The sequence below is a fragment of the Anopheles stephensi genome, chromosome 3 (assembly GCF_013141755.1).
Source record: "Anopheles stephensi strain Indian chromosome 3, UCI_ANSTEP_V1.0, whole genome shotgun sequence".
Lineage (NCBI taxonomy): Eukaryota > Metazoa > Arthropoda > Insecta > Diptera > Culicidae > Anopheles > Anopheles stephensi.
The window spans coordinates 14,339,105-14,355,049 of record NC_050203.1 but is presented as its reverse complement, the minus strand read 5'-3'; the positions used below and the strand labels follow the sequence as shown (position 1 = coordinate 14,355,049).

The 15,945-nt window shown below is 45.2% G+C and overlaps 2 protein-coding genes across 9 annotated transcripts in view; both read right to left on the bottom strand.

Moving 5' to 3' along the window:
• Positions 1 to 409: 409 nt before the first annotated feature.
• Positions 410 to 1,084, bottom strand: LOC118514409 (chymotrypsin-elastase inhibitor ixodidin-like). Of its 2 annotated transcripts, none has more exons than XM_036061289.1 (2): positions 770 to 1,084; positions 410 to 699 (listed from the first exon to the last, which is right to left on the bottom strand). In XM_036061289.1, exons 1-2 carry the CDS (start codon positions 840 to 842, stop codon positions 482 to 484), a joined length of 291 nt encoding a protein of 96 aa, XP_035917182.1. In that variant the 5' UTR covers positions 843 to 1,084; the 3' UTR covers positions 410 to 481. The 2 variants fall into 2 exon arrangements, with proteins under 2 accessions (XP_035917182.1, XP_035917183.1); XM_036061290.1 differs by having other exon boundaries at positions 428 to 696.
• Positions 1,085 to 1,238: 154 nt separating this feature from the next.
• The window catches only part of LOC118514360, a 90,016-nt gene continuing 75,309 nt past the window's right edge, over positions 1,239 to 15,945 (bottom strand). For 5 of the 7 annotated variants that reach the window (XM_036061187.1, XM_036061186.1, XM_036061188.1 and 2 more), the window contains 5 exons: positions 15,133 to 15,304; positions 14,857 to 15,043; positions 14,624 to 14,774; positions 14,413 to 14,516; positions 1,239 to 6,328 (listed from right to left, as the gene is read on the bottom strand). In XM_036061187.1, coding sequence (XP_035917080.1) covers positions 6,249 to 6,328; positions 14,413 to 14,516; positions 14,624 to 14,774; positions 14,857 to 15,043; positions 15,133 to 15,304 — 694 coding nt within the window. In that variant the 3' untranslated portion in view covers positions 1,239 to 6,248. The remainder of the gene's footprint in view (positions 6,329 to 14,412; positions 14,517 to 14,623; positions 14,775 to 14,856; positions 15,044 to 15,132; positions 15,305 to 15,945) is intronic. The other 2 variants (XM_036061185.1, XM_036061183.1) reach the window with 1 other exon arrangement.

Here is a 15,945-nt window from a genome sequence, read left to right as displayed (position 1 = left end):
GAACAAGAAGCAGACTTGAATCTCTATTTAGTCGTGTCTCATAACAAGGGCTGAGTACTAAGCTTCGTAGAACTAATATGTCTAGTAAAGCATTATAAGGCCAACGAGTTCGAATTGGTCGCTAAGCTCGTTAGAAGCAAATTGTCCATGAAAAAGAGATGTGGGTTGGAAACAGTCCCCAACATTAAGGGCAATGATCATATTTCCAATCATTTGGAATTTAAGTAGAATACTACCTAGGCTGACCTGGCCAGCGTCGTAAAGTACTTTGAGCGAATCTTAATTCTGACGATAACATTGCCCTAGCAGAGAGTTGACTTGAATGTGTCGATCGCCATCAGCTATATATACCATAGATTCTTAAAGACTAATATTGTGGGTCTTGGTTAATAAAATCACACAAAAGGTGTTTGATTTTTCGGTCAAAGAATCGTTTTTATTCAAAAACTGCTCAGAACAATCTTGAGTTTGCTTCCCCCCCCTAGTACGTATTGTATTGCTTCGGACACAAACATTTGGGAATGCACTGTCCCTTATCGTTCAGCACATAGCCGTCCACGCAGAAGCAACCCGCCACACACTGCTTGGTGCAGCCTTGAACCGTGTCCATGTTGTCGCACGTTGCCGGACAGGCCGTACCACACTGCTTGTATACTTGATTCTCACCACACGCCGGTGGATGCACTGGACAGGAAGCTGCTAAACAATGAACATAAAATTTTTAAATTTTTAAATATTTATTTAAAAGCTTGTGTGTTTTAAATGTTACCTGCATCGTTCGATGGTACCGAGACGGTTAGCAGCACCGCTACCATAGCAACAACTACAGTACTAAGGTGCATGGTTTGGGTTTCTACTGTTTTTGCCGCTGTTTGGAAAAATAAACTCGCGTAAAGTGCTGATGTGCATGCGACACTGAAGCAGCAGCGCTGGCGTCTAGTCTTATAAATATGGCAAGTTCACGCATAAAATGCCAGCTCGGCTTCTTTGTGAGCTATGCGGCACGTGAAAGAAATTGTTTCACACTCTATCGTTCCCTCACGATTGCGGTGACGCATCGTTCATTCGAACTACAATGTAACGCGTAACGTACCGTAACGGATGAGTATGACAGTTAGTAATTCAAAAGTCACAGCAAGGCTCCTTTTGTTTTCTTTCAGTTAGCTCACTTACCTTTTAATTTAAAAACCTTCAATAAAAATAGTTTCTTTCATAGTTAAACACTGATAACCCACACATATTCTTAACGACTTCAGAACATTGTTTTTTGTTGTTGTTTGTTGTTGTGGTTTGAGTGTGTGTTTCATAATGCTGCATGTTTTGGTGGTTTTCGCCACCACCCAGCTTGTTTGTTTTGTTTGCCTGTTTTGCCTTCTTTGCGTTCTATTTCGTTCGTTCAACCCATTGTTTCTTGTGTGTGTATGTGTGTGTGTTTCATTTTTTGCTTGAATGCTTCCCGCAGCATTCCTTTGCTACTTTGATGGGCTGTGCGTAACTGTGTGTATGTTTGAAGTGTGCATGTATGTGTCTGTACTGTGTGTCAGGTGTTTACATTATCTTTATTGAATACTTAGACATTTCCAAAGGAGTACAAAATCCAACTCAACAAAACTGGTGTCAGGCTACGGGTTTGGCCCTCTTTCTGGGCACCTTGCTTCCTTCGACCCATGGAAGTGTGGCCATGTCTGGAGCACGTTTTGCTGACGTTCGGTTGTTTGCCTTTTCGTTCGTTTTTGTCAACTCTTTTGTTGTCACACCTTTTCCTTCTCATTTTATGTTTCACTTTATTGAATTTCTAGTTTTGTTTTGTTTGTGTGTCGTGTTTTCTAGTTTCACCTCTCTTACTGTCTGTCCTTGCTGACTAACTAGACTTACTTTCATGTTTTCCACGATTGTTTTCTCTCTAGCTCTCTTTCGCTTCGTCCTGTTCGAGGATTGTTTGCTAGGGGTGCCGGCAAGTGCCCGACGCTTAAAGTTAGTTTTGCGGGTAAAATGAGTTTTTTTTTAGTGTTTTTTTAGTTTGGTTTTGTTTGGTTTTTATTAGTATATCAACGCTTATGTCGTCAACAAAAGTACGGACAGAAAAAACGGGAAGTATACAAAGAACGTGTGTGTTTGTGTTAGTTTTTTTTTCGCGGATTTCACTCACTTTTTGCTAGGTGTTATTAATTTATTATTTTTCTCTCCCTCTCTCTCTCCTTCTTTCGCTTCGTTAAGAGTTGTTTTGTCTGCTCTTGCTAGGAAATTCGTCTTTGCGTGTTTGTATTTGTGAAGGTGTGTGTGTGTGATTTTGTTTCGAGTACAGATTGCATGCACTTCTTCCTTTGGCTTCGTACCATCCAATGTATCATCGCTAGTAATCTTATCAATAATTGGCACAGGGTCGTTTTTTTTCTCAATGTAAGATTCGTGGTTCCTTGTGTTGAGTGTTTGCTTCTTTTTTTCTGCTTTTGCTTGCTGCATTCGTTAGACTAGAACGTCGGACTGAAGGAAGTGGTGAGTATGTAAACGTACGTAGATCGTGTATGTGGGAGATAACTAATACAGACACGGACTTAAAAAATGGAACACCGTCGCTCGCTTCCATACCACCGTACGAAGGAAGCGATCCTACCCTTCGCGATCCTTCTTGCAGGTGCGTGATGGTACGATCCTTAGCACAATCGATCGTATCTCTTTAAGGCTCCCGCAATTCTCAACTCAATTCAAACATTATTATCTCAAATGAACACACACACTGAACAACAAACCAAATCGATGTGCTGAAACGCTTTGGCTTTTTTGTTGTTGTTGTTATGGTATGCTTCTACCGATGCGCTCCCCCATCGATAGGAAACGCGACGTGTGTATTAAAACTCCTAAATGCCTGCAAGTGAGTGCGGAAATATTGGGCATAATGGGGTTGGAATTGCGCAACAACGGTTCCTAGAGTTGTTGGTTGGGTGAGTGTGCACCCAAACTGTCTGCCCGACTGACTGTCTGACTACCGTTCGTGGTTTACCTGTTTATTTAACTAATATATTTCTATCAACTGTCAACGTTTTTGTGTTGTTGCATTGTTCTAAGTATGTGTAAGGGGGTTTTCTTTTGTTGCAAATATCTTAATTGTTAGTGTGTGTGTGTTTGTGTGGTGTGGTGAGTTTGTATTTTAATTTTAAGTTCGATTACTCTTGATGCAATTTTAATATTAATTATGAAAAAAGAATTGGTAAGAAACATAGAAACAGCAAAAACCAGTAAGAAAAGATATGAAAAAGGGAAATGAAACAAAACGATGAACAGTAAAATACTAGAAAATATGAAAAGAAAGGAAAAAAAAGAAAAAGCGAACACAAATCAAGCAAAGTAAAAATGATCATAACAAATTCGAATAACGTGTTGTGTTATAATCTTGTAATCGGTCTACATTACGTGTGCGTGCGTGTGTATTTGTATGTGTGAGTGTGTTTTTTCATTCATGTTTTATTCATGTGCATTTTGTATGTACGTGTGTGTTTGTCATATGTGTGTGTACATGAATTGTGGGAATGTGTGGTTCATAATCATAATAATCGTTAGTATTTAGTAGTTTTAGTAGTGTTTTAGTAATTTTGTATAGATTTTGCTTTTATATTGTTGTTTTGTAGGTTTTGCTTTCTTCTGTTTTCCCCTTCTTTTGTTTTGCTGCTTGTCTGTAGTTGATGTTGCTTTATCCTTATTTGCTGCTAGTTGTTCCGGTTCGAGCTTCGTTTGAGTATTTGTTTGTGTGAGTGTTTGTTTTGTTTGGTTTGGTTTTTCCTCCCTTTCTATCTGTTAGTTTGGCTTAATTTTTTAAATTTACTTTTGTTTGTTATAAAATTCAATTCCCTTTTCCATCGTACATGTAGGTTGTTGTCGTGTGGTGAATGGTACTACATTTGTGGCTTACACCATTTTAACGTTAGTTTATGTGTGTGTGTGAGAGTCTGTTGTCGTGTCCTGGCTCTTCACAGATCACACTACACTTGCTTTCGTGCCTATCCGGACCGGATAGTGTCGTTTCCGTAGCGTCCGTTTCGCTACCATCATTCGTCTTTCGTTTGGTTGTTGGGCTAGCAGGGGTTCAGTACGATCGGTTCCCGTCTTTCCCGTGTTGGCCCATCAGTGTGCCCAACAGGCAGATAAAACGGGGGCACGAACTGGGCTGAGAGTGTGTGCTTGCGCAGGCCAGAAACAGAAACACGTCCGAAACGCCCTAGCTAAAACAGTACGCAACTCGTTTTCACAACAACGAATCGGAGCAGTTTAGATAGTAGTTTCGATAGAGAGTGACTTTCTCCTTGCTTTACGTACTACGGGGGGAAGGTAGTTTTTTTTTCGTTTAGTTTGCTTCTTTTTGCCGAAGGAAGGGTGTTGTAGTGTCTTTGTATCGTTTTGTGTGTTTTTCCTCTTTAAATTACTATTTTCCCCTCGACACTCGCTAGCTGCTCGCTTTCCGAAGACGAGCTTTCATTCTTTCACTCGATTATACAGGTTTAGATTGTTTTAAATTCTATTGTTTTTAGGATTAAAAATGATCAAAAAATGGTAAAAACAAAGTTCGAAACAATTGTTTTTTTCTTACGTTCATTCTCTCGCTCTATCTGCTTGCTTGCTTGCTCGTAACACCCGCGCACACCCACACATTAACAACTGTATGTGTGTGTATGTGGAGCTCATCATTTACTATCCCTTTTCACAAAAGTATCTCCACCGTTTGACGTTTATGATTCGTTTGTTGTTGTTCTCTCCTCTTAGCACGTTGTGTTGTCATGTCTGGTTGCTGTCATGTTTGTATAAAGGGGGTAGTATTTTCTCTGGTACGTTCGCTTGATTTAGTGTTTTTGTGTGTGTAAGTGTGATTTTGTTTAGTAATTGTTACTCATTGTGTCGCTAGTTTTGTCCGTGTGTCGGTGAGTGCCGTGTGAAACAGTAATACTTTCTCTATCGCAATTTGCAAGATAATTCATTCACTAGGTTTCTAGGTTCAACGCTGCTCGTTATCGGGTTTTTCTTTGTTTTCATTATCGCTAATACAAACACGGATTTTGTTTCGTTCTTCTTCTTCTTCTTCTTCTTTTCGCTCTTTTGCTCTCTCGCTTTTCTACTTCATTTGGCCACCGTTGCGGGACCAAAACTCCGTACGGTGTTTGAACCATTTCACTATCGATTACGCTTACGTGATTAACAAACAATGGTTGCCTACGTGCAGCCCAAAAACCGTGCCACATTTACCTTAAGTACTCGGGCTGCTGTTGTCTGTGTGTGTGTGTGAGGTTGCGAAAATCGTTCCAATACCCCGACTTCCCAGACCCCCGCGAGGAAAGGGGTTTTTGACAGCTGTATCTGCGCATCCGTTTTCAGTTGATATCTCTCAGTTTTGCTTGCCTTTCTTGACGTTTTGTGCCATTAGTGCATTAGTGTCCTTTTCTGTGTCGGGCTGTGTGAGTCGATCCTCGCGTTTACTTCGCGTGCGTCTTAGAAAAGGGGAATGAATGAGTAGGTAGGGGTGATGGGAAAACGGAGGTACCCGCGGGACACATCCGTTCACTCGTAGGAAGTCGGCAGATAGAGAGGGTTCCACGGGACATCATCACGTCCAGTTCGTTCGCTAGATATCTACTATCGGTTAGAAAACACACTGCTCCTATCCACTGCTCGCTGCTCCGTTCGGTCTGCTGTTGCATGGTATGATCTACACAATAACCATAACCATAGTCGAACTTAATAGGCTAAGAGAACCTGTGAGCTTCATCTATACTCTGTTTTCCAACCTGATTTTGCTCTGCTGCAGTGTACTTTGAAGAAGTCCTGCCATTCGTCCTAAACTTAGTACTTAAAAATTCCCTTCCCCAACTATCCTTGACGGGCAAGGTACCCGTCACCTCACAGTAATCCGCACAATGCGCACCTAAAGCCTTCGCAACCCGGGGTAACGGGATTGCGTTACAAATGGTTGTCCGCAGCGCTATTGCTCTCCCATCATTCCCACCGATCGGAGCTGCATCCTTGAACGCTTTTGAGCGTGTGTGCGTGGCTCATCATGGAACTCGCAATCGAGTCGAATCGGTAAGCCTCTCGGGGCTCGAACCTCTGCTCTGGGTGTTTGCAGTTGCTAGGGGTTAGGGTTGTGGGAAAGGAGGGCAAGGGTGGCTTTACTTGCTTGAATGTGGCATTTTTTCTGTTTGTTTGGTTTGCTCGCTTTGTTTGCTTCGAAAGATGAGGGATGAGTAGTAATCGAGAGAAAAGTTTTATTTACTTTCATCTTTACGTGATGTCGACGGGGCGTCACTTAAACTAATCATGTCTCTAGGCTTCCACACCGGGGATCCTACAATTAAAAAAGAAAAACAAATGGCCAGATTTAATGACATTGTTCGAATGGTTGTGTTTTTTTTTGTTGTTGGGGGGTTTGTTTATAAGAGTTTGGTTGGGATTGGTTTTTGTTTGTTTTGTTGTGGAGTTGTTTTGTATGAGATGTTTTAGTTTTGGGTTTTTTTTTTCAATTTTTGTTTTGTTTTCAGTCTACCAAATCAGTGTAGCTTTCGCTTTCTTTGTTTTGGTGTTGATTTTATTTTCGGTTTTTGTGTTGTTTAAATTTAGTAGGTTTCTTTTTTGTTTGTTGCAATTTTTAATACATCCAATTTCAGCTAAACTTAACTTAAAACCTACAGAAGTTGGAGGATAAATTGGGAAATGGGGTGGAAGGTTAACAAAGTGGAAGTGGAATGTGGAAGATGAAACAATAAGAAACCGAAGAAATTAGAAGTATGAAGAGAGTAAAAGTCATAAAAAGCAATAGGAAATAGATAAAAAAAGAAAGAAGGAAATCTAAAAAGAGTACAAAACTCAACAAAAGGAGAAAAAAGAGGAATAAAAATCGAACATAACATAAAACAATGAAAACCCACAAACCTCCGCTCAGGTGGACGCAACAGAACACAGGGTAAAACAGTACTGTGACAGTGAGCGCTACAGGTGGAAGAAGGTTAAGTCTACGTTTTTAGCAAAGATTGCTCACCTTCAGCTCGTATGCTTGCTTTGCTTGGTGGCTTTGCTAAAGCGGCGAATGCGCATTGTACACACGCACACGCTTTGCTGACGTAAGGGGGGGAAGTATTGAATTGGTGATATCTATACTGCTAAGGTTTGATGTGAAATGTCAAAATGAGTACTTGAGCTGCACCAAGGTTCAATGTTACTGCCTAAGCTACGTACATCACGATCTAGGTGTGATCTAGTGGTTTAGGACGGGCGTAGTGATTTATTAGCTAAATGGAGCTTTGCTAATATTGAGCTTTGTTATACTGTGGTTTCGCTCACTAGTAAGGTAAGGACAGTCGCGAGTATTGCAATCAGTCTATCGGGACTATTTTGGTTTTGTACTAAAAGCTGTACTTATACAACACTATCGATCTAGAATCTAGCGATTACTAAAAAAAAGTCATACAATGGAAAACAAAGACGTAGAAGAACATGGAAAAGAACGTTCTGAAGTCGATAAATATGAAAAAAATCAGAAAATGCTGGAATAAAAAAAAAACACTAGGAACTAGGATCTTGGTGGACCCAAGTAGGATAGCCGATTCGAGGTTTTGGAGGTTTGGAACCGAGAAGGAGCTAACGGTAGGTATGCAACAGGTGTGTTAACCATCGGACACTTTCGTGCAAGAACCCTCGTGCGTCAGTTTTAGGTTTCTAAGTTCCGCCTCATACAAGTTTTGGCAGCAACAATTCGGCGAAGCGTCTCTTATGGACAGGAGAACAACACTACATCGTGCCGTGCCGGGTTTGGGTTTTGGTTCGTGGTTTCGGTGGTTGAGCGAGGGCTCTAATGAGGCTATGGGAGAGTTCTGACCAACTACATCGGCTGCAAGCCGTCAGTCAACGGGGGGGGGGGGGACACATTCGCCACGCATACACTAACTACACTGCTAAACCTAAGTACGCGGGGAGACTTGTTACTAGTTTGGGGCAAATCGCAGCGCAGTCGTTTCGGTACCAAAAAAACAGCAAGGCGCTGCAAGTAAGGCTGTGGGTATCGGTATCTGTTTCTCTCACTCTATCTCGCTCGTTTTGCTATCTTTTCTTTGCTAGTGTAGTTGTTCAGTTCGTTAGGTCTTTGGGCAAGCGTCAACGCGTGATGAGTAACCTGCATTACTATCCTCATGTACGTGTTGTAACCGTCAGTGTGTAGCTCGTGTTCTCTCGTGTCATGGAATCGTTCGAGGGTACGCATGCACTTACTGCATGCAGCATGCAGCATAGTTAGCACCTATTAAAGGAAGGGGTTAGACGGGAGCAAACCAGCTCCCCGTACGTCATTGGTAAATTGTTGATTTCCTCTACTTTTTAAAAAAATCGCATCACCCGCACTACAACTCTACCACTGGTTCAACTGGTTAATGATGCTACGGTTAAAAGACTTCGCGTTACGTTACTGATCTGATAAAAAAAAAACAGACAAAAATGTTAACAACGCCAGCGCCCGATAGTTTTGCGATAGTTCGTACTTAGTGGACTAAAAGCGAAAAATAGTCTATAATAGTAGCAATATGAAAAACTCTCGTGCCTAACTAAAGCACCGTACAACCTATAGCTCCGGTTCCAGGTCACGGCGTTCCGTGCCGTGGCACGTGACGTGTGTGTTGCGAAAGGTGTAACAAATATGTTTTTTTGATTTTTGTTAAGTTAATTCCACACTTTCGTTAAAATTCTAGCTAGCATTTCCATCACCACCATCACCGCCACCACTAGCTATCTAACCGTCCAAGCGATAAAAAGATGCATTTGTAGAAAAATAGAATTCTCGTGTAAGATATACTAATGTTATAATAGGTTTTCCGTTTTCGTTTCCGTTTTTAGGTGCAATGTTTTACTTATGAACGCTCGGAGCTCGGATTTAAAGATAATCAGTGCATGTTGCGGTTCTTTTCGTTTCTCGCTTTGGCTTTGGCTTAAAAATGTTTCCCGGTACAGGAGGCGCGTGCAGGAGTAGCTGATCGGAGCAATAATCGTTTGTGATTTGAAAAATCGGTTTAAATGTGTGTGTGTGTTTTGAACGTAGCACAATCAGTGAACGTATCGTTAATATGTCGTCTATCTATCTTTGCCGATGTCGCTTAATGTGCTAATAGGAGTGGGGTTAGTTATTTTTATAAAACGTTCGCTGCTCTTAATTACGTTACGCTATCATCTAACGTTCGTACGCCCTCGGGTACTGTATCTGTTTCAGGCGCCATTGTTTATGTTTTTATATTTACTAGAGTCAATTAATACGACTCAAGAGAAGAGAGATTAAATACAGATTGAAAAAACAATCCAAAAATCGAAACAGTCATATAATTATTGCTAGCACTGTGCGCTACGGAAACGAACTGATCAACGTAACGCTTTATCGTAACGCCTGTAACACGGGTTCAGTATGGCACACTTGGAACAGCCTAACAACGAAAGTACGCACACTCACACACAGAGAGAGAGAGCGACACACACTCTCGCACACGAAGTAGTAAATTCCGTGCGTTCTTACCGATTGTCGTATGTTTACTGCTTTTAGTTTTTCTCTTAAAGTCTTGCAACAACCATCATTAAGTGAATCGATAAATTATGTCCTAACAAAACAAACTTACACACAAAACAAAGGGCTTAACAAGAGGGGCACCTGTCACACCCGGTAGTAGAAAACTGCAGTGAAAAGAGCAAAAACCAATTCCCCTAAAATTAAGGTAACGCTTATGCATCAACCATTGAGCGTTTTTTGGTTTGGTTTGGTTTGGTTGGTATTCCATGGCCATTCGCTAGTTATTAAAATCGTTTTTTGTTTATCATATCAAATACCGGTAATCAATACGTTTATGTATATCGGAATGTATCGGCCCTGGCTTATAAGATAATTGGCACAAAATCACAACTTTTTTCATATACTATACTATATATTCTCGCTCGTGCGAGGGCGAGACGAACCTCACGGAACGGTGCGGGGTTTTTTGCCCATCTCGCTTCCCTGCGCCACGTAATATGAGCCCCAAAAAAGGCATCCAAGGGTTCACTGTTGGTTGGAACTGAAACGTAGTGGTAATAGTAGTAGTAACAGTAGTCCCTAGCAGCCTTCACATCGGTGCTGTCAGACGGGTTAAGGTGATGGTTCATCAATTCCATGGACATCGATCGATTCGCGGTGTTTCTTTTTGGCTAAGATTTTCTCAGGGTTAGACAGCTTCACTAGTATTGTTTCGAGTATGTTTTTTGTTGTTGTTGTTGTTGCAGTATGGTTCAGTTTGTAATATTGATGCTAAGGTTCTTGCCCTACTACGATCCTCTACTTTAACACTGTACTGTATTGGCTATTAATGCGTTACTGTATCTCTCGCTCTCCCTCTTTATCTTTGTATAAACTCACCTGTATTACAATTGTTACTTTTGGTATGTATATGTATGTATATTAGTATGAATATCCGTTTGGCTAACACTTTCCCTAGATGTATGGTGTATGTCTCTTGCTTGCGGTTGTTTTGGGGGATATTGTTTTTTTTTGTCTGGTAGACTTTGGCATCTCGTAATATTGCTCTACTGGAGTACACTTCTCAGGAAAGGGGAGTTTTCTTTTTATCACACTGCGTGTGGTTCATATATGTATATGCGGTATGGTGCTGTATAGCGCAGTAGTACTTGATTAGAAGATACGTTGGTTAACACGGGCTGCACTTGAAATTCTTTTTGCTTGATTAGATATAGTGTTTCTGTGTGTGTGTGTCTGCGTATAGCTATTGGTATATTGGTACGTATACGGGTCGTTTGATTTTTCCTGCAGCATACTACCTTCACCGGCGGTTGTCAGTGAGTGTGTTTTGTGTGTGAGTGTCACTGTAACGTAAGACCGTATCCAAACACAAAGCCAACACAACTCGGGATCATCCTCGTAGGATGGTAGGAGGGGGTGGTTAAAACAAACGTGTGGGAAGAGTATGGGGCAGGCGAAGGAGGGAAGGACCAGCAAAGACCTTGGCCCACCACCACGGCCACAAGAGTCAATCGTCGATGCTCGTCGATGGGGCTGTGCGGTTTCGTTGCAGCCCGTAATTGAATTCCTGGGTCCTTGGCCCCAGTTGCCGGGAAAGTTTCGTTTCCGTGGTCATTCGATTTTCTCACGCCATCTCGGCCAGCAAAGGTACGGTACGGGCGTACTTCCCGCTTCAAGCAGCAACGGTTGCGGTTTGCCGGTAATTTAATTTTGGGAACCGTATTACCCTAAACCGTCGCGTGGCGTGAAGAGCAGCCGTTTCGAATAGCTTCACCTATCCGTTCGTTCGTTGTTTACCCGTGTTGCCAGAATCGTTTGCCGAGGGTCGGGCGGAGGTTTCGGGTGGTTTGCGAACGGACGCGGCAAAAAGCAGATTGTCCCCCGACACGCAGAAGGGGCGCGAACATGGTGTGTGGTTTACTTGTTGCAAATTTGAATACCTTACCCGGCGGTTGGGTCGTGCATCAGTGCCAGGCTACCGGCTAAGTCAACGTTGGCTGGTTGGGACGTTTGGTGCGAAAACTGTGAGTCACTTTTGGCAACAAATTTGAATGAATTCGCTTGAGCTCTTGTCGGTCAGGTGCTAATGTAACGCAAGACCGGGCTATCGTTGGATGATCCGACTCCACAAATGTTGTCCACATATCGTTGAAATGACACCGTGGTGTGGTGTGTGGGTAGTATGCAAGGCTTGGTTGGTTTGATTTGGTGACAGTATTTTGATTAAAGTTTCTTCTTCACTTCCCGTCTGTGTATCTGTATCGGTGCTGCATGCATGAGGTTAATGTATCGGTCAGAATGCTTCCAACCCTGTACTTGAGTAGTATTTAATATGTATATGGGTAGTATTTGGTATATTAACTATTTTTTCTTCTGTGGTTGTGTTTGATCTGTGTGCGTGCCGGAAGCGTGGACATCCGGACAATCACTCACTATTTTGATTATTTTTAGTTTTTTGATTTTACTGCTACAAAGCCATAATAGGGTACAATATGTAACGGGTACATAAGCGATAATGCTAATGCTTGGAACCGAGGGATTTGCTTTAGCCGTTTCTGGTATTTGGTTTTCGGTTGGTGTGCTGTAACCCTTGCTACGGGTGTGACAGTCGGGTTGTGAGGGGTTTGCTGTGTTCCATTCGTATTTTTTTTCACCACACCGTTGATTGAACAGAGAGTCAGTAACTTAAACGTGAATCTCATCGTGATCGAACGACGGCGACTTGTCGAAGCTGGCCTGATGGTACAGCCTGGCCCGGGACGATTTCTTCCGCGCACGACTCTGCCGTGCGCGGGCTTTTTGCTATGGAGGCTTCATGTCCTGCATGATACACTCCATACAAGAAGCGTGCGGCTGGGAAGCGTACTGCTGGTGCTGCTGCTGCATGTGATGTTGCTGGTGTTGCTGCTGTTGCAGTTGCTGCTGGTGCTGCTGCTGGTAGGTGCGCCGGTCGTGCTCGATGCGAGCGTAATGCAGGTTCGGGTTTTCATCGTAATCCAGAAACGAGGAGCTATCAATCGACCGGGATGGCGTCAACCGGTACGTGCGTTGCGGTGAGGCACCGCGACTATGACTCTTGGGAATGGGCATTGGACCTCGGGGTCGTTCGTAGTGCCGCTCGGGGGAAGGAACCCGGCTGTAGAACCGTTGCGGAGAAACTCCACCACGGTGGTGATCTTTCGGGGGCGAGTAATGGCGACTTCCGCGACGCTGAGGCGACAATCCACGGGGGTATCCGGTACGGGTCGGGGAAGGACCACGGCTGCTGTAGCTTTGCTGAGGCGATAAACCTCGGCCGTAGCTGTGCGGTGACGTACTACCGCGATAGTATCCACCACGCATCGGGGAAGCGCCACGGCTCGTGTGTCCCGAGCGCTGTGGCGATGGTCCGCGGCTATTGTAGCCACGCTGAGGCGAGGGACCTCGGCTGAACGAACTCTGCGGGGAGATTCCTTTGAAGGAGGACTGAGGCGATAGGGAAAGCCCTCGCGTCAGGGAAGTTTGGGGCGAGAGTCCACGTGCATAGCAACGGCTCGGGGACACATCGCGGCTGTATACGTTAAGCGGTGAGCTAGAGCGACTGTACGACTTCCGGTAATCGTTGTTGGAGCGTTCCGAGGAGATGCTGTACCTCTTCTTACTACCCTCAACCGAGGAAGCATCGAAGCTCGTGTTTGGCGAGTACCCACAGGAAGATTCATAGCCCTCCATCGAGCGCATCCGCTCGGTGCTCCCAACGGATGCGCTACGCTTCGCCCGGCGTACCTTCTCTTCGCGCGTGTTCTGATAGATATGTGGATAGTCCTTCTCGACGCCGAGATATTCGCTGGACAGCGACAGATAGCACCGATTACCGGTAGCCGTTTGATATTGCTCATAATCGGAGGATAGGTTAGCGTCCGTTTTCGACGCCGTACTGTCCGAACTTTCCGACGGTTTACTACCGACCGAGGGACTGGAAGAGCGCTTCAGAATTCCGCCAACGATACCTCCTGCATTCGGTTGCTTCTTCTTCAGTATTCCACCCTCGGAAGCTTTCTTGCCCGGCGCACCAGCAGCTGCAGCTGCAGCACTTGGGCTGGAAGCACGCCGTGCCCTGTCCGGGCTCTTCTCGATACGTACGTGCCGCTCGATGTCGATGCTGTTTCTCGGTGACTTGATCTTTATGATACGTATGGGGCTCTTTTCGCGCTCGACCGATTTCATGCGCTTGGGCGATTTAGTTTTCTCCAGCTTCGGGCTCAGCGTACCATCAGGCGAGGAGTTCGCTGACGATGCACTCAGCGTGTAGCGCTGCTCGGGCTGAGAGCCACCGTCACCCTCGGACGAGCTGAGCCGTTCCTTGGTAGCGCCCGCCGGTGACGGTTTCTCGCCCGTGTGTTCCGAGCAGCTGTCATCGCTTTTGCCCGACCCCGAGCTGGACGATTGGAACTCTTGCTGGCCGGGTGATTCGGTGGAGGAAACGGGTTGGGACTTGTTCGGGGAGGAGGAGTACGAAATTTGGGGTGGAGACGTAACGGTTCTCGGGTGCTGTACGGTCTGTTGTGTCTGTTGTGTAACGGTAGCAGTGTCAGTGGTCGGTGGCGAGCGTGCTACTGGTGGCGGTGAGGCAACTACTGCCGGCGTAACACTGCCCGGCTGTGAGGGAACGGTGCTGTCACTACTACCCTGCACGGTCAGTTCGCTCTCTAGATGCTTCTCCTTCAGATTCTCCATGTACTCTACTATGTCCGTCTCTATCAGACTGTCGAGATTGAGGTTCTTGAGATGCTTATCCATCGCATTGTCCGCTTGGTCGGTTTGGTTCGGTCGCTGTTCGGTGGCGCTTGGGCCGGCCGTCGGTTCAAACATCTCTACAACACTCTTATCGCTACTGGGAGAAAGTCGCTTACCTAGATCCTTCATCAGTACCGGATGGTAGGTGGCCGGCGGATGGGACGACTGTATCAGACGCGCCTGGCTGCCCGTGCTGCCCACCGAGAGCGTGCTGGTGGTGCTGTGTCCGAACGTGCGGGAAAGAGCGGGCACACGGGTTTTGGCAACATTAGGATCAAACGCTCAAGTTTGGCAGAACGGTTTCGTGAGCGGGAGGAAAACACTTACCTCAGCGTTAGATGATTCGGTGTTTTGCCAAGGGACGATTTCGGCTTGACCGTACCCTGCTGGGAATCATCCTCGCCCTCCGACTTCGTACCCGGGTCCGGTTTTTCTTGCTCCCGCTCGCTCATGTTTCGTCGGCAGGCTGCAACTTGTTCTAGATGGGCGGGAAGACATGGACGATGTATCCACAGGACATTAGCACACACGCCTGTGGTTTGGATGAATTGATGCCTTACCTCCAACATCGCCCACCGTCTTGCTGCGCATACGGAACTGACCGCTGTACTGTGGGACCGGCGGATCGTCCGCTTCCTGGCTGCCCGAGGTCGTGTTATCGTAGTCGATGTTTCCGGACGAGTGGCGCTGATTGATCTTGGATTTCTTCGGTTTGCCAAGCGTCTGCGAGCCTTGCATGATCTGTGGCTACACAGTGGAAGAGGGAGAAAGGGAGCGTTACGATAAAAACTTTGCCAGCCAGCAGGGACGGAGTTGGTGAAGTTTGCGAAACAAACCTGCTGCTTCGGTCGCTCGAGAGTTTGCGAATTTCCGGAGGAATTTCCGACGCCCGTCATCGAGTTCGTGCTGCCGCCCATGCTCTTCAGCGACGGTATCGACATATTGCGAACGCTTTCCCGTATGATCTGCCGGATTGTCTTCAGGAACGCGTTACGAAACTCGGCGGTACTGTTGTGGTTGTGAGCGAGAAGGTTGAATAAATTAATTCCGGACAGAGCAAACGGCAAAAACACGCTGGAATGTTCGTCGCTCACTCGATGGAAGGAAGTAAGGTTAGTTTGTAAACCGGGGGCTAGTGGTACGCTCGTGTAAAGTATTTCCGCTTTTTCTTCTACAAACCACCACGCTACATCTTGGCTGGCAAAACCGAACCGAACCGGGCGAAACAATCACTCATCCAAGTACGTTATTTTCTTCGCGTGCCATGTACCATGTTAGCTCGGGAACAGGATAAAGGATGTTTGTGTCTGCTCGGGTTGAATCGAGCAACGAATGTCAATTACCGAGACGGCGGAACGAAACCAGACCGTGCGCGGAGGGTGGAAGTTGTTTTCTTCAATCATCGTTCCGTTCGAGAGTTCGCTATTACGTTAACTTAAAAAGCTTCTCTGCTAATCCGCAAAAATTGCGAGTGCGATAGCGAAGCCCCTGGTTGCGAAGAGCGGACGAAGAAATCGTTCGCATGGCGTGCAGCATCGATCTTGGCAAACAGTGTATTGAATCACTTTTGCCCCGTCTTACAGCACCGGGGGAAAAACATCGGTCGACTGGATTGGAAACTTTCCAGTCTCCGCAGATTGTGCCAACCG